Raw genomic sequence first — 26,004 nt, forward strand, 5'->3', positions numbered from 1 at the left:
CAAAGGCTCTCCGTGACAACTTGCCCTATGGGCAATTTCTCAGTTTGCGGAGAAATTGCTCCACAGAAAGGACTTTCCAGAACCATGCTAAGGGTTTGTCCCAACAACTTTTGGCAAGACACTATCCGCATACATTGATCAAGCGGTCGCTGAAATGGGCCAAGAATAACAACCGTGAAGCCTTACTTGAGCCGCAGGTACCTAAACCTCTGATGGATCGGTTGACTTTCGTGAGTACTTTTAGTACTAGAGTTAATAACATCCAGAAGATAGTTCGCCGTAACTGGCATATCTTAAATCACAGTAGTGACAATATTGCTCTACCTCTATTTGCTTTTAAGAGGGCGAGTAGCATACGCTATCGGCTGGTACATACACGCCCGAAGTATAGGCCGAAAAGAATGATAGGCACCCTTTGGAACGTACCAACAGTGGTGGGACACCATCCCTGTGGGAGCTGTTCCGTTAGTCCACAGACCAAACATTCTACAACATTAGACATAGGCACTGATCGACCATGGGAACAAATTCACTTTACAAACTGTAATAGTGACAATCTGATTTATCTTCTGACTTGCCCTTGCTCGATTAGATATGTTGGAATGACTACACGCAAAGTGCGTACACGCATGCTTGAACATAAGTGTTCGTTTCGATGCAAAAAGACACTGACAAGTCTGGCGAACCATTTTGTAGAAAAAAATCATGGAGAAGAAGGCTTTCAGTGGACGGTATTAGAAAAACCATTCATACCGTCACAGATCAGTAACATTTCTAGATATCTGTTCACCAAAGAGCAGAAATGGATATTCAAGCTTCGTAGCGACACACAGGCTCAATGATGATATACCTTGGTCCAATCTGTAATCTCGGTCCGAGTCCACCTGGTCCGAGTCCACTTGTCTACTATTTATAGGCATTCACCGATAAATGTAGACAGTACTTTCACTGGATTGACACTATCGGTATGATAGACTATATATACATTATACACCATACATTGAGATTCATGACAATTGAACAACTTTGTTTTCTATCCACCTTCATTTAGGCTTAAGGCATATATGATACACAAAGAACTATGACAAATGGGAAGTTGTCATTTGTGATGCAGTTTAATCCTAGATGGTGATCCCCCATAGTTGTTTGCCTCTCGTAACAATGCACTTTATTCTGGTGTATGATTTGCATGAAGGTTGGTCTGAAGTTTTATATACTGTTTGCCGATTACAGGAGTTTGTCCATCAGTAAAAGTAATTCATCTGCATTCACAAGGACCTCTTGTAGACAGCCCTTAGTATTTACACAAATGTACCCATGACCGCAACGTTTTTTACACCCTGTATAACTGGCATTGTGGTATGAAAGTATTGATTTGACTTTTCAACAAACTATAAACGTCAGGTTTATGACATCTCTTTCAAGTTCTACACCGCCATGAATGAGCTCGGCGGCGACTAAGAATAATTGTGCTGTCTGCAGACTTGGCGCTTGAAACCTCAGAGTGAAGGTAAAGACTTGCACTATCCAATCGTTTCAGTTGTTATTTTTGCATGAAAGTACGTATTTGACAGCACGACTAGCTTTAATGGCATGAACTACAAATGTCAGGGTTATGACGTTGTTTTGTAGTTCTACGCGGCATGTGATTACTCGCCGTGAATTAGGATGGACATTGCTCTCGATTGATGTGGCGCTTCTGTCCTTAGAGAGTAGATAATGATTTGACCTACTCCCTCCATCAAACCTCCTGACAATCTGTCTAGCTGACGCATTTAGAAAAGAGAAGGATTTTGCTATTTCGATAAAGTTTTGTTGAAGGAACTACAAACGTCAGTTCCATGACGTCAGTTTGTAGTTCTGCGCCTCTACGCGAGTGGTGGGATTTTGTGTTTCTATCGGCTTGGCGTTCTCTACTCTGGAGACCAAGTAAGCAATCTTATGTCACTTTATTTCATTTTCTCCAGCTTTAGTCACCACTACAAAGAATATCCTGTTTACAGTGGGTCCGTTGCTCACATAGGACAGCACGGGTGTGGGCGTGACAGTTACACAGTGCCGACAGCGTCCTATTTAAACGTTAGACCCGAGCCGCTCGTGGCCTCCCCCTAGACTCCCGTTTTACCCGAGGCAACGACGGACAGGTAGGAGTTTGGGGCTCTGGTAACACCAATTGTAAGCCGGCTGCGAGGGAGTCCTTTGCAACAGCCAACAGCGCTGGTTTTTGGTTAGACTTTAAGCTTGAATTTGCTTTGTGAGCTCCATAAGATCATAGACAGCACACTATTGACTAATTTAGAATGCTGAAGGAAGTGAGCATAACTGACTGGCACAATTTGAATGCTACTGTTTGTTAAAGATACATCTTGATACATGCAGGTTAATACAGATTACCTTTGTTTATAATCATTAGGGTGGTCTGCATTTCGAAGGGAATTACAGGCTATAGTTCCACTTTTTAATTGTGAGGTTTGTGTTGTGGTGTAAGGAGTTCGTGGGGATAGGCCAGTCAGCTGTCATGAATTGACACCTACCTGAGTAGGACGGGACTTGAATAGGGGTACAGAGTATTGAGTAAGGAAAGGGACTGACGATGTGCAGTTCTCGATTTCTCTATTCTACAGTCTCCTTTGTGCTTTTCCTTCACAGAGCGGGGCCTCGATTTCCTGAGCATGGTCCAGGTGAGGTGAGGTCAAGTCCCCGGTCAAGCTGGGTGAGCATATGAATGAGCTAAGTTTTGATTTCTTAATAAGCATTTAAACATAGGAACTTAACAAGGACGAGAACGTTCTAGGTTAATTTGTTAACTCTATTTCATTGAATCTTTTGTAGATGTCATCTGCATTCCTTGATGCGGAGGATTAGTACATAGCAGGTTGTATTCATGCCAACCTTTATTCTCTCATGCCTTGTTGCATGAATTTTCATTAATTCTTTGTGTTCACCCTTCATATTCTCACTGGGTGTGAGTAACACTTTGTTTATCCAGTAGCAAAGTTTGAGAGCAGAGGCTCTGAAGAAAGCCTAGGGATTAGTTGCCCGATCGGCTGAAACATGTTGTCCTTTTTTCTGCAGTTATTTGTTTAAACTGCCCCTTGCACTGTTCTGCTTTTAATTAGGGGATGAGTCTGTATTCTAATAAAGTGTTTCCGATTTTCGGCCTCATCATCCTATTTTAATTCACCACATTTTTATGTTTTGCACTGCACTTGATTTCCTTGTGATCAACTATCTAGTTTCACATTTTCTGTCTGAAGTGACTGTGGGTGCGATCCAGCCCATTATTGTTGGAATGGTAGTACTTCTTTATGATCAAGAGACACACCATCCCGCCAGTTGGATGACCAAATGATAAGACTCCTCACGATGATACGTTGATGGCAATCCATTTACACAGGCTCAGATCTTACCACATATCACTCTTTCGTTCTCTTCCTTTTGTTAATTCTGGCTCTTGGGCTTCTTTGTAACTTGGGTATCAACTCACTGATAAGGAGTTATGGTTAGCCTGCCATAGTATTGGCCTTTAGACCCCCGGATTTGTCTGTTGATCACAGGTCAGGATCAGTGAGAATCAGTCTGCAGTTGAACACGACAAGAAAACAACTGCAGGCACTAGATACAGGACGTGTTGAGTATGACCTTCTTAGAATTCATCTGACATATTATACAGGAAGAAACAAGGCAGGGTTCATGTTATACCACTGTCTTCGAGTGCAGGCATCGGATCGGCGGGTCCCCAAGGTGCGGACTACGGACGGCTCCCTTTGTTCTTCGGACTTACAGGTGGCTAATGCCTTCCGATATTTTTATTAGAAGCTTTATCAGGCCGAGCAGCTCAACGACATGGACATTGCAGCTTACCTTGCCCCGGTGCTTCCACCAGTGGCGACTTGGTTGACCTTTGAAGCGCTGGAATAGGACATAAGTACACAGGAGGTCCTTCTAGCAATTCAGAAACTAAAGTCTAACATGGCCCCTGGCCGATGGGTACGGGGCAGAGTTGTATAAACTCTTTGAGGTATAGATAGCTCCCATCTTGGCATGGGTGTACAAGTCATTGAAGGAGGTGAGCCGCTGCCGGAATCAATGCTCTAAGCCACTATCAGAGTGATCCTGAAACCAGGAAAAGATCCTAGGGACTGTGCTTCTTATCGCCCAATTTCACTATTGAACGTTGATGCAAAAATCTTCACCAGCATCCTGGCGCACAGGCTGGCCCCCTATGTGCAGGGATTGGTGGATTCTGACCAGTCCAGTTTTGTCTAGGAAAGAGGCTGTAGCGACAACACTAAAAGATTGTGCCATATACTGGACAAAATTCAACGTACACAGGCCCCAGCCCTAGTCGTTGACCATAGATGCTGAGAAAGCATTCAACCGCGTGCACTGGCCTTACCTACACCGAGTGTTGGAGAGATTTGGATTTGGGCCTAGGCTTTGTGGCTAGATCCACTCCTGCTACTCTGCTCCCCAAGCGAATGTACAAGTCAACGGTATTAAACCATCTGCCTTCCCCATTAAGAGAGGGACCTGTTAGGGCTTCCCTCGTCGCCACTACTTTTTGTGCTCTACATGGAGCAATTTGCCGAAAGAATATGGCTTAATCGACTCATCTCTGGGGTCGGAATGGGAGACAGGGAGCATAAGATAATGTTATATGCTGATGACGTGCTTCTAATGCTCACAGACCCTCGCACCTCACTAGATGCGGTTTCCGTTGAGATGGAGGAGTTCTGAGCGGCCTCCTGTTTTAAGATCAACCCTCTGAAGTACCTGCTCCTAGGCCTAACCGTCCCTGACATAGAACGCTCTTGGCTGCAGGGCAAATACCCATACCAATGGGCAGACAACAGCATACAGTACCTCGGTCTATGCGTGCACTCCACAACTACAGCCACTGCGGCTTATAATTATGGGGCCCTCCTAGCACTTACGAGGCACGATCTTGTCAAATGGAAGACGCATAAGCTTTCATGGATGGGCCGCCTTGCAGCAATTAAGATGACACTCCTGCCTAAGCTGCTTTACATCATGCAAACACTGCCCCTCCATCCCCCTCCAAGAGTCTTGGATAGGATACAATCCCTCCTGTGGGACTGTATTTGGGAAGGCAAGCGAGCACATATATCCAAGGCCTGCGCCGATCTCCCCTTGACTGCTGGTGGCTTGGTCGTTCCGAACCTGCGGTGTTATTATCTGGTGGTGCAGCTCCACTACATGCTGGAATGGTCCTGTCCACTCACTGAAAAGCATTGGTGCTTCATTGACTAGGCCATCTCAGCCACCCATATTTGGAAGATACCCTGGTTGCCGAAAGCATACAGACCCTTGGGTGTGTATGTCTCCCCAGTCACGCGGGCCACAGTGGGGGTCTGGGATAAGGTACAGCAACAACATGGGCTCTCCACTCCAATATCCCCATAAACTCCAGTGATTGGTAACCTAGACTTTCCACCAGCACTCACAGGTGCGGCATTTAAGACCTGTCAGGAAGCCAACTGTAAGTGTACAGGCGACATGTTTGACGCTGATGGCCTTATGGATTTCTGCACTTTACAAACCCACTACAATCTACCACAATCGACACAGTGGCAATATCTAATGTTGGCACACTGGGTTTCTCAGCCCTGGGTCCCCTGCATGCCAGTAGACCTCTGACGGCATTCGAGAAGTGGATCCTCACTAGAACCTCGGATGCCAAGCTACTCTCAGACATTTAAGCCTTCTCAGTAAAACCAATCCGCCCCTTATTCTAGCAAGCCCGCGCCTGCTGGGAGAGAGAATGCGAGCGTACTTTTAGGGATAAGGAATGGAATAAAATACTCCACACAGAGCGCTCCTCAGCACTGAACATCACTAGTAAAGAGATGCTCCTCAAGATCGCATAGCACTGGTATCACATACCTGACAGAGTGGCGGCGTGGAACCAGTCCGGTGATGGGAGATGTTGGCTCCATTGTGAACATCAGGGCACCCTCATGTACAAACTCTGGCACTGTCCCAAGTTGGAACCCTTCTAGTCCAAGGTCTTGGACTCGGTCAACAGTATATTCTAAACTGACATTCCAAAATTCCCAAGATACATACTCTTAGGCCTTCCCAATCCCCTTACACCTGCTACGCTCACACAGAGGTAGAGTGATCACCTTGCTTCTGGGTGCAGCAAAACAACTCCTGCTTGCAAAGTGGGGAAGAGACACGGTGTCAACACACCTGGATTGGTTACATAAGGTCGGGGACATACTGGGCAAGGAAAAGCTGACAGATATATCCACACAGCAATTGCCTCGCTTCGTTAAAATGTGGCACCCCTGCAAACAATATTTGTCGGATGAATTCCGAGAATTGCCCTATGCTCAATATTTAAAAATACTATGCTTAACGACACAGACACCAGAGGTGGATACATGACGCACCAGAGTCAAAGAGAAACCATAATGTAGACTCCATTCCAGCGACTGCCTTCCCTCCTCCCCTCCTCCCGTCTTGTGTCTGACCTTTCACTCCTTTAGTTCTTTTATCGTTATTAAATGACATTCACTGTATGCTAGAAGTTCCATCGCCTTTGGCCTATGGATGTAAGTGGCTCGTAATGTGTTGTAATGTGTTAAAATAATAAAGAGATGTTAATCCTAAAAAGTTTCTTTTAAATCAATACAGGAGGAATGGGAGGGTGTGACAGAGATTATTTGCAGCAATATTAGTGAGCTGCTGCTGTGTTAGGATACTGAAAACACACATCACTATCCCTGAATATTAGATGTACACACATTTAGAATTTGACAAAAGAGTGCATGAAATAGGTGAAACCGGATCATAAAATCAAAGTTGCTCTGAACAGGGGTCCCCAAAATACATTTGCCCCAGAGCCCCCAAAATCCTTAAAATGTCCCTGCACAAGAGTATTGTAGATTATTACAATGTGGTGTCCTATACATAGGGATGTTACATTGTGATAATTTTATACTAGGATTTTAATGAAGTTGTTCATAATTAATTTGTTAATATCCTTTTGTCGTTTTTAAGCAAATAAAGACTTTTTGACTGACTGGTAGAGTAGAGTGACCTAAAGTAGAGTGACGTAGAGTGGAGAGACGCCAAGTGGAGTGACTTGGAGTAATGCAGAGTGGAGTGAGAGTTGAGTGACGTAGAGTGGAGTGGTGTAGAGTGGCATAGAGTAGTGTAGACTGGAATGGAGTAGATTGGAATGGAGTGGCATAAAGTAGAGTGGTATGGAGTTGCGTAGAGTAGAGTGGTACAGAGTGAAGTGGCATAGAGGGGAGTAGCGTAGATTAGAGTGGTGTAGAGTAGCGTGGAGTGGTATAGAGTGACGCAGAGTGGCATTGTGTGTAGTGGAGTGACAAGGCATGGAGTGGCATAGAGTAGAGCCTAGAGGCAAAGAGTGGCATTAAGTGGCATAGAGGGGAGCCGCACAGAGCAGTACAGTTGTGGGTGTAACTACTGCGTCGATAGAGGCAGAAGCGTAAAACATCCGAGATGTGCAAATAAATGCAGTCATGAACAGATTAACTGTAAAGAAAATCTAATGTAAAATAAAAGCCCATCTTTTGAAAGCAAGAAAACCCATTGTAAAATAAAACCCATTTTTTAAAGCATTCTTTAAAATAAAAGTGCTTCTTTTGAAACAATTCACATTGCATAAGCAGGAATAATCTCAAAATACTTTTTTAATTGTGCGTTGCAAAAAGACGAGGAAGAACACATGTACTTAGTCAATGTTCCAGTGAGGAGCGAACACAAGAAAAGAAGGGAACCCTACGGGAGTTATAGAATCAGAAGATTGCAAGTAAGAGTGACATCAAAAATAACCAATGGTATACTGTGGGTGAGATCTAAGACAACTGAGTAGTAAACAATAATTTTGCAGCACAGCACATGCGCTGTGTAGGCGAAACATACAAATTATGGAATACTAAATAATGTCATCCCATGAGAGCAATTCAGCTGATTTTGGTATTGTGAATATAGAGAACAAATATGCAAATTAGACTAAGCCTGCACAAACATTAAAATTCAGCCTTTGCCAGGCACTGGATGAACATTTCAACACTGCTGGCATGCAAGGAGCGTACAACTGGAGATTGTGGACTTACAGGATAGTCCACATAATGACCTCCTGAGCCTCCACCAATCAATACTCCTTGAAGTACAAGTGGATGTTTTATAAATGCATAATATATTTTCGTATAAAATGAGTTCAAGGTGAAAAGCAACATGTGCATGAATATATTCCAAACTCAACCACTGATGGATTATACCAAAGGCGAGGCATTGTATCATAGCAAAATTTAATTAATACTGGCAGAAAGCACTATTTTCACAACGCTAGTCAGCAAGCAGAGCTCAGTTATGGAAGAGAACCATGTCAGGACACAGAATTTAAGTGATCTGCTATGAAAGAAGGAAACAATGCGAATAACTGATTAGGCCTCACCTTGGACATTTTAGAGGGTATCAATGTTTTTTCCATTTTAATAGGTTTAACCACTTGTGCAGCCTGTGAAGCATTGTCTTTACATTTTTGGATGCTCAAAAAGGTATGCTTCCTCTGAAAAGAGAGATATTACAAGCGATATGAAAGTGCCTTTGAAAAGATGTGATATACAATGTAGATTCAAACAAATCTAAAAGCGTACTTGTAAATTTTCCAATCGAGCCTGGAGTTTTTTGGCTTGAATTTCTAGCTTCTTGTTCTGTTCGCTGACATCGTTTAGCTACAAGAAAACAAGCGGCTGAGTATTAAAGATAATGTAAAAGGTGAATGGACCACTTATGAAACCAAAAACAGGCTCAAAGACACTTCCTTTTTAGAAAGAATTGTGGCAAAATAAATTAATGGCAGAGCCCAGTCTGCACTTTCCTGCATTTGTAATGGAGTTCAAAATCAGCTGAAAAAGAAGTCTATTTGATTTTCACTTCAAACACCTTTTAAACTACAACACTTATGTAAAAAATTTTAACATTGGTTGGAACATTCTCAGACAAAAATACACTTTTGTTTAATACATATATAAAAAAAATTGGTTATAACTGTCATCAACACCTTCACTTTACAAATACAGAAACATTTATAATGGAGAACAATTGGTGTAAATATGGGGGAGTGGGACAGGGAGTCTGTGCAATACCCAAACACAAAAACCCGGTGAAGTTCATTAGCTAATTGTAACCATAAAACTCTTAATGAGTACAAACATCACTTAAATGTTCCCTTTTCCTCCAACAAATAAAAACATATAGTCTCTAGTTTATGATCACGTTTCACCTGTGTCCCTGCTTCAAACATATTTATAGAGCAGTTTTACACCAGATTCCCAGGGACCAAACATGCGGTGGACCAATTATAAGAAAGGGGATAACAGTTATCCAGTGAATTATTGAATGACCACCATTATGACTGTAAAATATGTTGCCAAAGAGCTCCTGTAGGATAATAGGATAGGGCAGTGCTGTATCACCTGATACCTGATTCACAAAGAGTCTTAAGTATCTGAGTGTGATATCTGGTAATATTAGGGCACTGTGCAACCATCAATAAGCTGAGTTAACTTATGAGTGTTGTCAACACTGCATCCATTATTTAGCCAGCAGGATGGCGCAGTGAGTTGGACAATCAAAGCTAACAAAATACAGTGATCTTTAATCGTGAATTCGAATCCAGCCAAGGGTAACTCTGTACTCCAGTATTCTATGGGAGGTAAATTGTGTTCCATAAATTGTGTAATAATTACATTGGTTATTCACAGCAGTTAAAAAAGGTACACGTGCCAAATTAAGTGCTATGTTAAAAAGTTTTTATGGCCCTACAAAAAGTTATAGCGGCAGGCTCGGCCTGTAACGAGGAAAAATGGCTTTACCAACCAGTATAGCCCATTGAACAGAAGGGCTATAATGCTATTAGAACATTCTAACCACTGAGGGTAGATTGCTCTTAAACAAAAAAGAGAAAAACAGAAAGACAAACGTTGGAATGTTGGACCAGAAGGTTAACAAGCTATTATTGGCCCAGAGTCACATCCTGTCCCAATGGAGCTCTTGACATTCCAATGTTCTAAAACTATTTACCCTGAACTTTCCTAAACTTGAACAAGTCTGTTTCTTCTTGATCATTGCAACGCAGTAGCAGTAAAACTCCTAAAAAGATACATCTGGCTTTATCTTCCAAATATTAGCAGGCAGGCCATCAGTTTATTGTGAGACCGAAAGCACACAGGCTATGTAAAAGTGGCTTACTGACTCTCACTTATCTTGTGGACTAGACAGTTAAGCTGTTGTGCTTTATCAATTTATGAAGCGTTGGAAACAGTGCATTGCAAGCGCCCTGCAGAGACACTCCTTTATACAGGGTGGTAACTGCTGCCATTCTTTTAGCGTTGGTTAATAGTCCTTGCAAATGTCAAAGGAAGGATTCAACACAAATAGTAATCTACCTGGATATACCTGATTTCATCAGTACTTAGTAATTATTACTAGCTCCAAAGGCCACATACCTTTATTCTATTTTTCTGCTTTTAGTTTTCTCAATGTGGTGCAACATTTCTCATTCTGCCTCAAGGGTATAAAGAGCGCTCTCCCTGCGGAGGAGGCGTAATTTGGCAAAAAGGTAGGTCGGAAAAGTGTTAATATGGAACTCTTTAGGCCTTTTTGCAATAAATTCTACGTGTCCTCGCGTAAGTTTAAATCTGAAAAAACAATTTTGTGAAGCTTTGTCTGGTTGTCACTCATAAACTGGGACAATGCGGCCAATAGAGCTTTTTAGGTTGTAGTTAGAAAATTAATACTAGATGAGAAAGCGATATAAAAGGGTCTATCTTTGCACTAGATGCACACATTTTTCTTACTGAGAATTGGTTGCACTAAGCCTCCAACCCAGTCTTAGTCCAGGCTATTTCTGACAGACTGGATGTAGACAGAAGCCCCAGGAAGGAAGGTGGATTTGTTGTAATATTTAAAGAAACCTTTCTGGTGCTACCTTTGGCCCTCGTACCTACTTTGCAGCTGAATTGCTCGGTTTTCTATGTGAGCTGTTTGCTTCGTGTATATTTTAGGGCATTTTTATTTATTGACCTCCTACTCCTAACTCTAATTGTAGCACTATTCTCCAAGAATGTTTATCACACTATTATTAGGAACTACGAATTTATCATTTTAGGACACTTCATGATTTGGGTAACAACCCAACTCATTCAAGCATTAAAAGTTACTCTGAGGCCTGTCAAACCATATGTCCAAGTCAGTTTGTAAATCGTTGTACCCTTGTTAAGAGCTACACTCAATCTTATCTTCTCCTCACTCAGTAATGTAGAAACGGTCAATAGCAATCCCCTTTCCTAGATGGACCATTTTTAATTACAATTCACTGCGACCTTTTAAGTAATTTAAAAAGAACAGTATTGAAGGTGAAGGTTCAAGGATGAGCCTGGTTTAAGGTTACGCAAGACACCTTTCAACCCGCTCAATATGCTTTTTGTGAGAAGTTGGCCTGATATATGATGCTCACTAGTTCTAGTGATCACCTTGTATCAGTCCAAACAACCCTTATGGTGATTGGTTGCAAGTCAACCTTATAGACCAGCTATCCTAATGGTAGCATGGACAAAGCAGTCTTAGGCTAAACTCTTTTGGCATGTGAAGCCAGCTGTTTTACCACATATAACCCCTTGAATACCAGATGAAAGGACACCACACAGGTTGTTATGAAAATAAACAATATATTTATTAATAACAAACACCTCTGAACTCTTTATGAGATCAGAGGGCTAAGCACATAACAATACTCTTCAGAAAAATACAATGGTCGCACAAATTACAATGGTGCCCTAGGGGCACGACAAACCATATACTAAGTAAATGGGTTAAGGAAATCGATAGAGGAAATGGAGCTGCCCAGAGGCTGTAGGATCGCTGGGACTACACTACCCTAACCTTAGGTAAGTAGCAGGAGGCCCACGGGACGCGTGTGCAGAGTGTGAGCTCACACGCGAGATGCGGAACAAAGTCAATGGGCAGAACAAATTACGAAAAGGTAAGTAAAAGACAGTTCCTACTAGTTACGACTAAAACGACAGGATACCTGGACACTAGGAGAGTCAATCTACCCTTGAGCACCGAAATGCTCTTGTTACCTCACCCACGGGCTGCGGGTGCATAGGTGTCAAAGTGTGTCGGGTTTCCGCGTCGAAGTCTATGGAGCCTTGAAGAAAGATGCTGCAGGCGACCAGGAGGAAGATGTCCGGAGCGATCCACGGGTGGATCGAGGAGGCTGAAGACCTGAAAGCAGAGGGGACAATGTTCAAAGTCACTAGCCAGTGACCGGTGTGGAACCAGGAAGGAACCAGATGTCGTCGTCGCGATCAGGTGAAGAGTGGACGCTTGACTCTGCAGCCACGTGGACCAGGAGGTGTCTTCGACGACCAGGATGGAGGCACGAGCTGTCCCACGCAGGTTCTCGCTGTCGGCGGTGTCTGTTCCGGATTCGGCGTCAACAGGCCTTGGCAAAGGCAACCCACGCGGTGAGTGGAAAAGGCGTCTGGTGCGGACCAGAAAGGTCCGGGGTGCTTCTCCTTTGCAGGGAAGCAAGGGCCAGTCTGGAGCAACCAGACCAGCGGGGTAGATTTCGTCGTCTAGGAGGTCACTAGCCAGCTGGCAAGTGACCGGACAACGCATCGAGCAGCAATCAAGCAAAAGGGCCCCACGCAGATCTCGTGAATGCTGGGGGGCTGGTCTTCGCTGCAGGAGCTGCTCGGGGCTGGGGCTTCTCAACCCCCAAAGCACTTTCTCGAGGATGCCTCTGAAGTCGTGCTGGAAGCGAAGTGCAGTTTCTTCAAGATGGCCGGTCCCACGTGTCTCGTCGCACCCACGGGTCTCAGCTGTGGCTGCAGATGTGAGTAGAGGTCGGAGAGGTCTGAGAATCCGGGTCTCGTCGGGCTCTGAGGTCTGGTTCCGGCAGGAAGGACGACAAAGTGAACCGCTCGGACGCTTGATGGTGCCTGCAGTTGCAGGGTGGACACTCCTTGTCCACAAGGGAGATTCTTCAGTCTTCTGTGGAGCAGAACGTCGAAGTCCAGAGTTTCTTCTTGTAAAGTTGTTCAGGATAATCTAGCTTGGAATGGGACCAGCTCCTACCTTTATCCTGCTAAAGGGGGCTGTACTAGTGACTAGGTCCCTCCCATGGGTGGGACCAGGAAGGGGGGTGGTTACACCCCCTATCCTTTGTCCGGTTTCGCGCCAGAGCTGGGGCTGGAGTGCCCCAGCAACTGGTTTGAACCGGGGTATGCACAGGGACACCTTGTGTGCCCCAGGCATGTCTCATTCCTTTCAGGCCTCCCTACCTCAATACACAAAATCCTGTCTGGGGTGGTGCTAGCACCTTGATATCAAAAAGGGGGAAAGGAGGTAGGACAATTTTTAAGGGGGTCCAATGTACTTGTCCTAACAACAATCAACAATAAATGGTGTACAGAGTTCCCCCGGGAGAGCTCAAGAAATTTGGCTCAACCTATAATTCTCTCTCGTGATATCTAGACAAGGAGTGAAGAAAGGGTCTCAAGTGTGCAGTGTAGACCCATATTCCAGAATGAAAAGGTACCTCACACAGGCTATCGACAGGACCACAGCTGTAGCCCCAGTCGATAGTTGTCCAGCCTCATCATCGGTACCCTGCTCCTTCGGCAGGCTGGCGGTGCAATGCCCGTCGGGCAGCGGTGAAAGCTGCACTTTTGGTGGAGATCTTTAATTCTGGGCCAGCGGGTGTGTGCGTGTGAGGGGCCTAAGGGAGTGTAATCGTGAGCGTGGTAGTGAAGTTAAAAGAAGTCAGGGGAGTCCTGTTGGTGAATGTTTTATTGGTCAGGCTCCCTGCTTCAATAAAAAGAAAAGGGGTACTAAGGGGTGGCAAGTAATGGAACCAACCCTTATTCAACCCTTTATGTGCAAGAAGTGGTCAACATGTTTCACGCCCTAAGGGCGATTCATCAGGACCTGGGTGCTCATAAATTACTTGGTTCCTTTAAAAATTTGTCAGGACACCAGTATACGACCTGAGGTAGTGTCGTATCATAATGGTTCCACTGAGGGGACCTTCTGGAACTGAAAAAGAAAAGAGAAACAAAAGTATAAACACAGATAATGACTCCTTTACTGTAAGTTACTGGTGACTTATTTTCTGTGTTTGTGTGCATGCTATCCCAAACATGCGTGCCCAGTGAATGGCTTTGCCTAGATATTAGAAGCATCAAGTATTTACCGTGCGGGAGAGAGAGAGAAACAGAATCCACTTGATTCTGATCAGTGCGTGGAAGGTGCTCGCACTAAACAGTGGTTTGCGTGCTGCTTTTACATTGAACCATGTCGTCAAATGAACACTGCCGCCTGTATCTAGTGACCAGGCGCGTGTGCAATCAAACCCCTCGAGGAGATGCGGTGGTGGGTGACACTGGTCAGCCAACCGTGAGAGGTTCGACTCTTTATACTTAAATGAGAGAGCCACACAGTGAAAACCGAAGACGAACGTAGTTTGACACTCTGTGGGGAATAATTGTTCTGTGCACCAATCGGCGCACTTACCCCTAATGTTTCCTTCTTGAAACCTCACGGGCCGTCCAAGTGGGGCCAGCAGCGAGATGAGGGAGCCCTACGAAGGAAGAAGACAACGGGGCAGGTGCCCAGTGGGGAAGGATATGAACACCGATCAAGGTTGCTACGGATATACTGAGAGGTCGGCAAACCGTCAAAACAACCAGCCGGTAACGAACCCGCCCCACACCTTACCTCTAGCGTCGCTGCAGGCAAGCTGCTCTGCACCTACCCCTCCCACAGGAAACCAAGGTCTGGACAGCCGGCATGGTTGAACAGAACGTTTCCGGGTTTAAAAGAGGGAGGTAGCGCGCGCACAGACAGGGTGTGTCCGTCACGTTGCTTAGCGACGGAAAGCCTAGCTGACAAGGAAGACGGTGAAGAACTGCACACCTCGGGCGCGTTAGTGTGAGCGCCATCTTGGAACGGAGTTAGATGTGTTAAAGTCAAACGGATGCACAGTTATGGAAATAACCGTGGACAATGTGTCCAGAATCATGACTATCTGGCGAGAGTCGTCCAGGGCACCCCGTCATTTAAACCCAACGTATCACACTGCAAGCGATGTATCCATCTTTGTTCATGCATGAAGAGTGCTTGTTGATTAAGGTGTGGTAGGGATTCAATCACAGTCCATCGAATGCTCTCAGGGGGGTGTTCCTTATCCTTGCAATGGTCATACAGTTTGGTGTGAGATTTGTGACAACGAATGTTACTGTTATGTTCCATTATCCTTTGCTTGACAGGGCGCATGGTCATCCCTATATATAGACAGTTGCAAGGGCAAATTAGGACATATATGCACCTAGAGCTGTTGCAGTTCGTATGCTTGCTGTAAGTCCATGTGAAATTGTTGTTCAGGGTAATGGACTTGCCCTGGATGGTCTGTGGACATACTACGCATGTGCCACACCGATAGTGTCCAGTTACAGGCGGGAGATCCCACAAAGTCTTGGTAGTTTGAACAGTAGTCTTCTTGGGGCGTGTATGTACAAGAGTATCTTTGAGGTTTGCCGTCCTCTTAAAGGCGAAACGTGGACGTGGCATCTCCAGTCCTGCAGAGTTCAGGATACCCCAATGGGCATTGACAGTTTTTTTGATAAATATTGAGTTCCTGGTGAATGAGGTCACACAAGTGATCTTATCGTCTGGTACCTTAGGGTGCACCTCGAGAAGGGCCTCTCTATTGTTATTGAGAGCTCTTTTAGTGGAATCTTTCAGGAGGCGGGTGGGGTAACCCCGGTCCAGGAGTTTGGTTTGGAGGGAGCGTGCCTGTCGTTTATAGTCATCAGTAGAACTACAGTTTCTCCGAAGGCGGAGAAACTGACCAAGTGGTAGGTTATCCCTCAGGGACTTAGTATGGTGGCTGCTATATGGTAGCAGGCTGTTCCTGTCCGTCTCTTTCTTGTAGAGGGTGGTGCTTATTGTCGTGGGTTCCAGCACAATGGTGAGGTCAAGATAAGGGATATTTTCACTTGACACGGTGCCCGTAAATTTGAGGAACGGGTCCTGTTGGTTAATCCAAACACAAAACCTCTCACAGGTCATCCGGTCACCTTTCCAGAATACCAGAATGTCGTCGATGTAACGACGCCAGCAGGTGATGTTCTCACGGAATGGGTTTCGATCCGGGGGGTAGATGCACCTTTCCTCGAACGATGCCATGTATATGCAGGCTAGGCTCGGCGCAAAGGTCGAGCCCATAGATGTACCGCGTATCTGATGGTACAGGGACGACTCATACTTGAAAAAATTTTCAGTTAGTGCCAAATGAGCCAACTCCATAATGAGGGAAATCGGTGTTGGTGAGACCCACTCCTCTTGTCGGAGGAGTGTTTCCACGGACTCCAGTGTTGCTTGTTGGGGGATGTTCGTGTAAAGTGCTTCCACGTCAAGTGTCAGGAGAAGATCGATGTCCTCTCTCCCATCCATATCGTTAATGAGGCGAAGCACATCTCTAGTGTCCTGAAGGTAGGATGGAATGCGTTTAACCAAGGGTTGCAGGAAAGCATCGCAGAACTGGGAGAGGGGTTCTAAGATAGAACCAATACCAGACACAATGGGTCGTCCTGGGACAGGGGTGATGCCCTTGTGTATCTTTGGTAGGATGTAAAAATACGGTGTTACAGGGTCTGTGGTCACCAGGAATTCTGCCTCTTTTTTGCTAACCCATCCATTGGTCTCTGCTTCAATGACCAGGGACATCACGGTGGTCATGAGACGGTTAGTGGGATCTTCTGTCAATGGTCTATAGTGGTTAGAATTAGACAATTGACGTCTGCACTCTTGGTCGTAGTCATCATAATCGAGAATGACAGTAGCTCCCCCCTTATCGGCCTGCTTTATCACAATGGAGATGTCATTGCCAAGTGAGGAAGCTGCCCGTCTCTCATCATTAGAGAGATTGTTGAACGGTTTGGTGGATGGTTTGTTCTTCAGGGTTCTCAGCACAGCTCTTTCGAATGTCAAGACCTCAGGGGGGACCATCCCATCGGTTGGAGTAAAAGTGGAAGGTTTCCTGAGGCCAGTGTCTTCACAGGGGATGTCCGGTTTGTTGTCAAAAAACGCTCGGAGGCGTATCTTCCTGAAGAATTGCTTCAGTTCTATCATTTCATGGAAGCTGTCGGGGGTCGGAGTAGGGACAAACCCCAGTCCCTTCTCCAGGACTGTCTTCTCTGCAGTGGTGAGGGTTCTCTTGGAGAGATTAACAATCAGGCTCTTTTCCCCCTGGACGTCGTGCTCCTGGTTTCCACCCCCGTCGGTTCTGGCACCTGGTCTTGCCACTGAATACCTTTGTTCCCGCCTCGCTTTCGCCCTCTTCCTCTGCCCCAACCTCTGCCCTGAAAAGGAGGCGGATTGAGGGGGTAGAATTGCGGGGGGCCCTGGGGGTAAAAAGGGTATTGCCATGGTGGAGGTATATTGGGTGGGCCATGGAACATTGGTCCTTGATGATATCCTTGTTGCCAAGGGCGGGTCGCTCTTGCATTTCTCACTGGGTAGCCTCCACTGGAGTCACTACTCGAAGAGCCACGCCTGGTGTCAGTGCTTGAGTTATCATCCGAGGAGTAGTTATTCTTTTTCCCTTTAAAACCATCCTTGAGGTATGGGTATACCTTTTCCTTTGAGAACTTCGCTATATCCTTTTCCAGTTTGGTTGTTTTCTGTTTGAGCAGAAAATCATGGTGATCAGACATCTCCTGATTGATCTCAGTAAGTTTAGTCGTGTATGCTGATTTGTTGTTTTGCGCCGAGCCTAGCCTGCATATACATGGCATCGTTCGAGGAAAGGTGCATCTACCCCCCGGATCGAAACCCATTCCGTGAGAACATCACCTGCTGGCGTCGTTACATCGACGACATTCTGGTATTCTGGAAAGGTGACCGGATGACCTGTGAGAGGTTTTGTGTTTGGATTAACCAACAGGACCCGTTCCTCAAATTTACGGGCACCGTGTCAAGTGAAAATATCCCTTATCTTGACCTCACCATTGTGCTGGAACCCACGACAATAAGCACCACCCTCTACAAGAAAGAGACGGACAGGAACAGCCTGCTACCATATAGCAGCCACCATACTAAGTCCCTGAGGGATAACCTACCACTTGGTCAGTTTCTCCGCCTTCGGAGAAACTGTAGTTCTACTGATGACTATAAACGACAGGCACGCTCCCTCCAAACCAAACTCCTGGACCGGGGTTACCCCACCCGCCTCCTGAAAGATTCCACTAAAAGAGCTCTCAATAACAATAGAGAGGCCCTTCTCGAGGTGCACCCTAAGGTACCAGACGATAAGATCACTTGTGTGACCTCATTCACCAGGAACTCAATATTTATCAAAAAAACTGTCAATGCCCATTGGGGTATCCTGAACTCTGCAGGACTGGAGATGCCACGTCCACGTTTCGCCTTTAAGAGGACGGCAAACCTCAAAGATACTCTTGTACATACACGCCCCAAGAAGACTACTGTTCAAACTACCAAGACTTTGTGGGATCTCCCGCCTGTAACTGGACACTATCGGTGTGGCACATGCGTAGTATGTCCACAGACCATCCAGGGCAAGTCCATTACCCTGAACAACAATTTCACATGGACTTACAGCAAGCATACGAACTGCAACAGCTCTAGGTGCATATATGTCCTAATTTGCCCTTGCAACTGTCTATATATAGGGATGACCATGCGCCCTGTCAAGCAAAGGATAATGGAACATAACAGTAACATTCGTTGTCACAAATCTCACACCAAACTGTATGACCATTGCAAGGATAAGGAACACCCCCCTGAGAGCATTCGATGGACTGTGATTGAATCCCTACCACACCTTAATCAACAAGCACTCTTCATGCATGAACAAAGATGGATACATCGCTTGCAGTGTGATACGTTGGGTTTAAATGACGGGGTGCCCTGGACGACTCTCGCCAGATAGTCATGATTCTGGACACATTGTCCACGGTTATTTCCATAACTGTGCATCCGTTTGACTTTAACACATCTAACTCCGTTCCAAGATGGCGCTCACACTAACGCGCCCGAGGTGTGCAGTTCTTCACCGTCTTCCTTGTCAGCTAGGCTTTCCGTCGCTAAGCAACGTGACGGACACACCCTGTCTGTGCGCGCGCTACCTCCCTCTTTTAAACCCGGAAACGTTCTGTTCAACCATGCCGGCTGTCCAGACCTTGGTTTCCTGTGGGAGGGGTAGGTGCAGAGCAGCTTGCCTGCAGCGACGCTAGAGGTAAGGTGTGGGGCGGGTTCGTTACCGGCTGGTTGTTTTGACGGTTTGCCGACCTCTCAGTATATCCGTAGCAACCTTGATCGGTGTTCATATCCTTCCCCACTGGGCACCTGCCCCGTTGTCTTCTTCCTTCGTAGGGCTCCCTCATCTCGCTGCTGGCCCCACTTGGACGGCCCGTGAGGTTTCAAGAAGGAAACATTAGGGGTAAGTGCGCCGATTGGTGCACAGAACAATTATTCCCCACAGAGTGTCAAACTACGTTCGTCTTCGGTTTTCACCGTGTGGCTCTCTCATTTAAGTATAAAGAGTCGAACCTCTCACGGTTGGCTGACCAGTGTCACCCACCACCGCATCTCCTCGAGGGGTTTGATTGCACACGCGCCTGGTCACTAGATACAGGCGGCAGTGTTCATTTGACGACATGGTTCAATGTAAAAGCAGCACGCAAACCACTGTTTAGTGCGAGCACCTTCCACGCACTGATCAGAATCAAGTGGATTCTGTTTCTCTCTCTCTCCCGCACGGTAAATACTTGATGCTTCTAATATCTAGGCAAAGCCATTCACTGGGCACGCATGTTTGGGATAGCATGCACACAAACACAGAAAATAAGTCACCAGTAACTTACAGTAAAGGAGTCATTATCTGTGTTTATACTTTTGTTTCTCTTTTCTTTTTCAGTTCCAGAAGGTCCCCTCAGTGGAACCATTATGATACGACACTACCTCAGGTCGTATACTGGTGTCCTGACAAATTTTTAAAGGAACCAAGTAATTTATGAGCACCCAGGTCCTGATGAATCGCCCTTAGGGCGTGAAACATGTTGACCACTTCTTGCACATAAAGGGTTGAATAAGGGTTGGTTCCATTACTTGCCACCCCTTAGTACCCCTTTTCTTTTTATTGAAGCAGGGAGCCTGACCAATAAAACATTCACCAACAGGACTCCCCTGACTTCTTTTAACTTCACTACCACGCTCACGATTACACTCCCTTAGGCCCCTCACACGCACACACCCGCTGGCCCAGAATTAAAGATCTCCACCAAAAGTGCAGCTTTCACCGCTGCCCGACGGGCATTGCACCGCCAGCCTGCCGAAGGAGCAGGGTACCGATGATGAGGCTGGACAACTATCGACTGGGGCTACAGCTGTGGTCCTGTCGATAGCCTGTGTGAGGTACCTTTTCATTCTGGAATATGGGTCTACACTGCACACTTGAGACCCTTTCTTCACTCCTTGTCTAGATATCACGAGAGAGAATTATAGGTTGAGCCAAATTTCTTGAGCTCTCCCGGGGGAACTCTGTACACCATTTATTGTTGAGTGGTGCTAGCACCTCCCAAGGCAGGAAACCCTTTGTCCAGGCCTCCCTCGCTGGAAGGACTCCCAGCAGCAGGAGGTCAGACTTGTGTCTGTGGTGGCAGCATCCATTTTGCGATGCTGAGGCTTCGTTTAACTTTAACTGGGGTTCACAGTTACATACATGTCGTGTCCCTCTAAAGGGTGGAATGCTACCCCCGTCGCCAGAACTGGCGAGGGGGTAGTATTCCAATTCGTATGACACCTTACTCGACATGTTTTGATAATGCTATACCAAAGTTAGCAATAACCGCGAGGATTATAATGCACTTAAGAGCATATGGTATAGCGTTATCATGGAAACAGCTAAAGGACTTGGTTCCGAAAGCTGAAGACAGGCTTAGCTCATGCTAGAGCACCATCTCACATAATTCCAAGCACTCTGCCTTCAGGATTGATAAGGCCTGGCATAGGAGTGACTTATAGGAATATATGTGTCCATTTTGGGTTTAGATATAGGTATACTATATCTACAGCAAAGGGTGATTACACCACCTTGCCCCAGCTGTCTTAGCAGCCAGTTGTAGGAGGAAAAAACATGAAAGGGGTGTTCCCTAAATAGCAAGAATCAAAGTAAAATTAATATCAACAGTATACCCAACACACCACAAAAAGAATACATTTATTCAAAAGAGATTTTAAATTTTCATTTTGACAATCAGCATGTCTTTTTTTGTATAATAAATAAAGTAATTACATTTGAGCAATACAAAACATTTTTAGAATATACATCATCAGAAAAAATATTTTAAAAACCTAGGACACGCAATGACACTTCAAACAGGGCAACAAATAGATCCACTCATACATCCAAACATCCCTTTTAAACAATCCAATTCATACTCAGACATTCACATCCATATCACTACACACAGAGACAAGAAAAGCAGCCAGTTGTGTCAGTTTGGATGGCCAGCCAGGGGTGGCATAATACATGCTGCAGCCCTTGGTAGGCCCTGGGTACACCTATGCCCTGGGTACCTAAGGTACACTGTACAGGGGCTGATAAGGTGACCCAGCATCCAATTAGGTATGTACCTAAGGTACATGGAGTCCATTTTACAGAGAGAGCAATTAGTCTGGGGTCCTGAATAGCAGGGCCCCAGGCCAACTAGGTCGAAAACCAGCTAAACACCAGGCAAAAAGTTGGGGGTAACCATAGTCAGATATCCACCTTCCTACACTTTTCCCCCTAGTTTTAATAAGGGTGATAGCTGCCTCTTTAAAGATAAGATAGAGGACTGGCCTCTAAAGCTGTGGACTCTTTAGGTCTTATGCAGATGTTTTCAACACATCTATAAGAATATGCCTCTTTTTGGCAAGAAACAGCCCCCATTTCTTTGGGCTGACGCTGATGGTTTGTTGACTCTGCACACTGGGGCACTGCTAACCAGGCACCAGTGTATGAGCTTTGCCGCCTAAACCATGTCAACTTGGACTACACTCATTAGCAGTATTTTAAACTTAGCTATAAGTCTCTAGTGTATAGTACATAAGTGTACCCAGGGCTTGTAAGATAAATATCACATGGACCGCAGCACATATTGTGCAACCATTAAAGTGACAATGTAAAGCATGTCTCCAGGCTTGACCCAGCAGACTTGGTATGCAGTTTTAAAACTGCAAGTTCAACAGGAAAATAATTGGTTACATTATAACAACTTACAATGACCAAACTACAGTTTAGGGGTAGCAAGAAAAATGATTCAGGTATTCATTTTAATAGCAATTTAAAATCCAGCTTAATGGTCAAGTCGGAATTTATATCGCGATTTTGAAAATGACACTTTTAGAAAGTTGCCATTTTCCTGCCTGTGCTAAATGTGCCTTTCTGTCAGTGTTTACTGTCACCCAGGAGCTGAATGGGCCCTTAATTCGGTATAAAGTGGCTTCCTAGAGTCGAGACAAAGGGAGATCTGTTGACATTCCCCAGACATGATAGCCATGTGGCTGCACCTAGTAACTTAATTAACTTCAAAGGATGCCTACCCTGCCACAGGCAGATGGTGTTCACATCTGGGTCTGCCCCCTCCATTGCCCTGCTAACCAATCCAGACAACAATCCCAGTGGGAGAGAAGCTGCCCCCATAACTAGTTTTGAGTGACCACAGGTGAGTTTGTGCTAATTTCCCTGGCCACACCTCTAGGGTAACCACAGGAACTCTGCACTGGGAAAGGAAGGTTCTGACATCTTGGTTTTAGGTAGAGAGAGGCACTGTGGGATAGTTTACAAAAAAGCACACAGGGAGTGCTGCAAAAGTGGGTGGGGGCATGTTAGAAATTAGGTCTCTAGTTGGCAGAGGCATGCACCTTGTCCAAGTGGGGACCATTACTCTAGTCAGGGAAAGCAAGATATACACTAAAAGATAACCTGTGTGTGCTCACCCTCTGATAGCTTGGCACAGAGCAGTCAGGCATATCTAAAGAGGCAATGTGTAAATTATCTCTCTCTCCATACTTCTTTAGAACAATAGACAATAATTTTATAAATAATCAAGACCAAAACATCAAGAATCCAATAAGTAGAAATTGAGTTATGAATTTAAGAATAAAAACAGTTCTATGGCTTAGAAGCAATAAGAGCTAATGGGGGTTGTCTGGTTGCACTGGTCCAGGGCAAAGTCAATAGTTCGGGCCGACCGCGATGGAGAGCAGGCTGACTACAGGACCAACGCAGGACCTGGTGAACACAGTACGTTATCCTGGTCGCAAAAGTGCACTGCGGGCGCTGTCGAGTGATGTGCCGAGCGATGGGTCGATGGTGCTTCGATTTTCTCCAGGCAGTGATGGCAATGCGTCAGTTCCGAAGGCGAAGCACCAAGATGCGTTGGTTCCGAAATGCGATTTGTTGGGTTTCTCCATGCAATTGAGGGGATAAGTCTATCTCTCAACACTGCTGTGGCGGCGATGCAGGGTTCCTATGCGCTGGGCTCTAAAGTGTTGGTTTAGGGCCAATTCTACTCTCGCAAAAGTGTTGATGCCCCGGTACTGCTCCAAGCAGACTGGAGATGTGTTACTTTCTCTAGTGCAAGTATCTTGGTCCACTTCCAGTGTACCAGACGCAGGGTAGAGCCTTTGATATCCCTGATTCTCAAGCAACAGGAAGCAAGCCAGAAAGTCCTTGGAGATCACTTAGGTGCAAAAGCAGAGTCCAGCTCTCCCTCCCAGAGTCAGAGAGCCGCAGACAGCACAAGAGAAAAGCAGGCCTTCGAATTAAGCAGTCCAGCAGTTCTTCTGACAGAGTCCAGTTGTAGGTCCAGAAGTGTCTGACTTGGTGGGGTCAGAGACCCAGTACTTATACCAAAATGTGCCTTTGAAGTGGGGGTGACTTCACAGAAGGATCTTTAAAGTACATTTGCTTCCTCTGCCCTGGCTCCAGACTATCTATGGGGGGTAGTCAGCCCTTTGTGTGGGGTCAGGCCGCTACCTATTCAGATCTGAGTGTCAGCCCCTTGCTCCCTTTCTGTCCAGGAAAAGTCATCAGAATGCAGAGGAGCACTCAGACACGCCTACCTAACCTTCCTGTGTTTTTGGCTGTTTAGAGGGAAGGCATAAAGTGTAGCCATCATCCACCCCAGACGTGTATTGGAGACAGTCTCCAGGCACACAGAGCAGTAAGAGCGGAGAAATGTCCACTTTCTCAAAGTAGCATTTCTAAAAGAGTAATCGTAAATCCAACTTTACTAGAAGATTTATCATTACACTTCCGAGGATATAAAACATGATACAACCATACCTTTCTAATCAGCTTAAAGGTGTATGAAGGAATTTCCTATGTTAACCTATTAGAGGAGTAGACCTCACCGTAGTGAAAAACGAAATTGGGTATTATTCACTACCAGGACATGCAATACTTGTCCTACCTTTTACTTACACAATGCCCCTTGTCCTATGGTCTACCTAGGGCCTACCTATGTGTAATAAAAAATGAGTTTGGGGCTTGGAAAAGGGCTTCAAATGTCCAAGTCAAAGTGGCAGTAAACTGCACACACAGGCCCTGCAATGGAAGGTGTGAGATAGGTTTGGAAGGCTACTTGTGTGGATGGCACAATCAGTGTTGTAGGCCAACTAGAACCATTTAATTTACAGGCCCAGGAAATATGGTATACCACTTTACAAGGGATTTATAAGTAAACGAAATATGCCAGTTGTGTATACACCAATGTTACCATGTTTAGGGGAGCAGCACATGCACCTCAGCAGTGGTAAGTGCTCAGAGTTCTAAGGCCAACACAAAGAAGCAACAAAAACAGGAGATAAGCAGTTAAAGGTTTGGGGTAAGACCACCCTATGGATGACAGGTCCAACAGGGTACCTTTGGGAACTTTGACCCCACTTGTTAACCTATGTCCATGAGTTGCCCTCATCCACAGGCTAGCACTGGGCATAAATGCGACACCCTCCGTACCCTCCTCAGAACACTGCTGCACCACTGGAAGACAGAAGAAGGACTGCACCTACAGTTGTGATCTGTGAAGAGAACCATAAGGACAGGCACTGCTCCCACTTGTCCCAGAACTGAGAAGTGGACTCCAAGGGTCAGTTGACTGACCTTCTGTTAGGCTACAGGGACCCTAAAGCAGCAAGAATCCTACTTTCCTACAGAGCCCCGCTGACCAGTTCCAATTGGACCCCCCGTAAGTTCTGCTGGTGGCTTCTATTAGAGTGAGTCTTGACCTCTAAGTGGTGTCACTAAGTTCCTGGGGTGCTTAGATATGTATCAGAGTATGCTCCTCTTGCTTAACCCTAAAACCTGAGACAGAAGACCGGGACCAACCTGCCAAGCTGAGCCGTCAAGGGTGTATTTCCAGTGGGTCCGACTTTACCACAGGTCCGCTATGTTCTTCTCCGCTGCAGCACATTTGATTCAAGGCACCAGACACCGAGTGGCATTTGATGACTTTGAAACCCCTCTGGCTGAAAGAATTCAGCTACCAAAAAAGTGGCTATGTACGAAGGTAAAAATCTTCACCGGGTCTGACCATGAGTAGCATCCGATCAACGTCAACAACTTCCTGAACACTAATTCTGGACTTTTCCCGTTCAGAGCTTTTCCCTCCATCTCTGCAGCTGCAAATGTGATTCAGGGAGCAAGATGCTGAGTGCCATTAGATTATGTCAACCCCTCTCTGGCTGAAAGAATTCAACTTTCAGAAAAGAGACCATAAGTAGAAATCTTTGCTGGGTCCAGAAGGCTCTATCTTTTCTGCAGCAGCAAATCTGATTCGGAGGTCCAGACAGCGAGTGGCACTCGATGATGCCGAACCATCTCTGGCTGTAAGCATTCAACTTCCAGAAAAGAGACTAAGC

At 45.6% G+C, this 26,004-nt stretch overlaps 1 protein-coding gene across 1 annotated transcript in view; it reads right to left on the bottom strand.

The window, feature by feature from the left end:
• Nucleotides 1–26,004, bottom strand: part of CCDC138 (coiled-coil domain containing 138) — a 251,953-nt gene that overhangs the window by 101,686 nt on the left and 124,263 nt on the right. The window contains exons 8-9 of the mRNA XM_078658125.1: nucleotides 8,661–8,738; nucleotides 8,459–8,572 (exon numbers count right to left, since the gene is read on the bottom strand). Coding sequence (XP_078514251.1) covers nucleotides 8,459–8,572; nucleotides 8,661–8,738 — 192 coding nt within the window. The remainder of the gene's footprint in view (nucleotides 1–8,458; nucleotides 8,573–8,660; nucleotides 8,739–26,004) is intronic.

The sequence above is a fragment of the Lissotriton helveticus genome, chromosome 8, assembly GCF_964261635.1.
Source record: "Lissotriton helveticus chromosome 8, aLisHel1.1, whole genome shotgun sequence".
In the NCBI taxonomy this organism is placed as follows: Eukaryota; Metazoa; Chordata; class Amphibia; order Caudata; family Salamandridae; genus Lissotriton; species Lissotriton helveticus.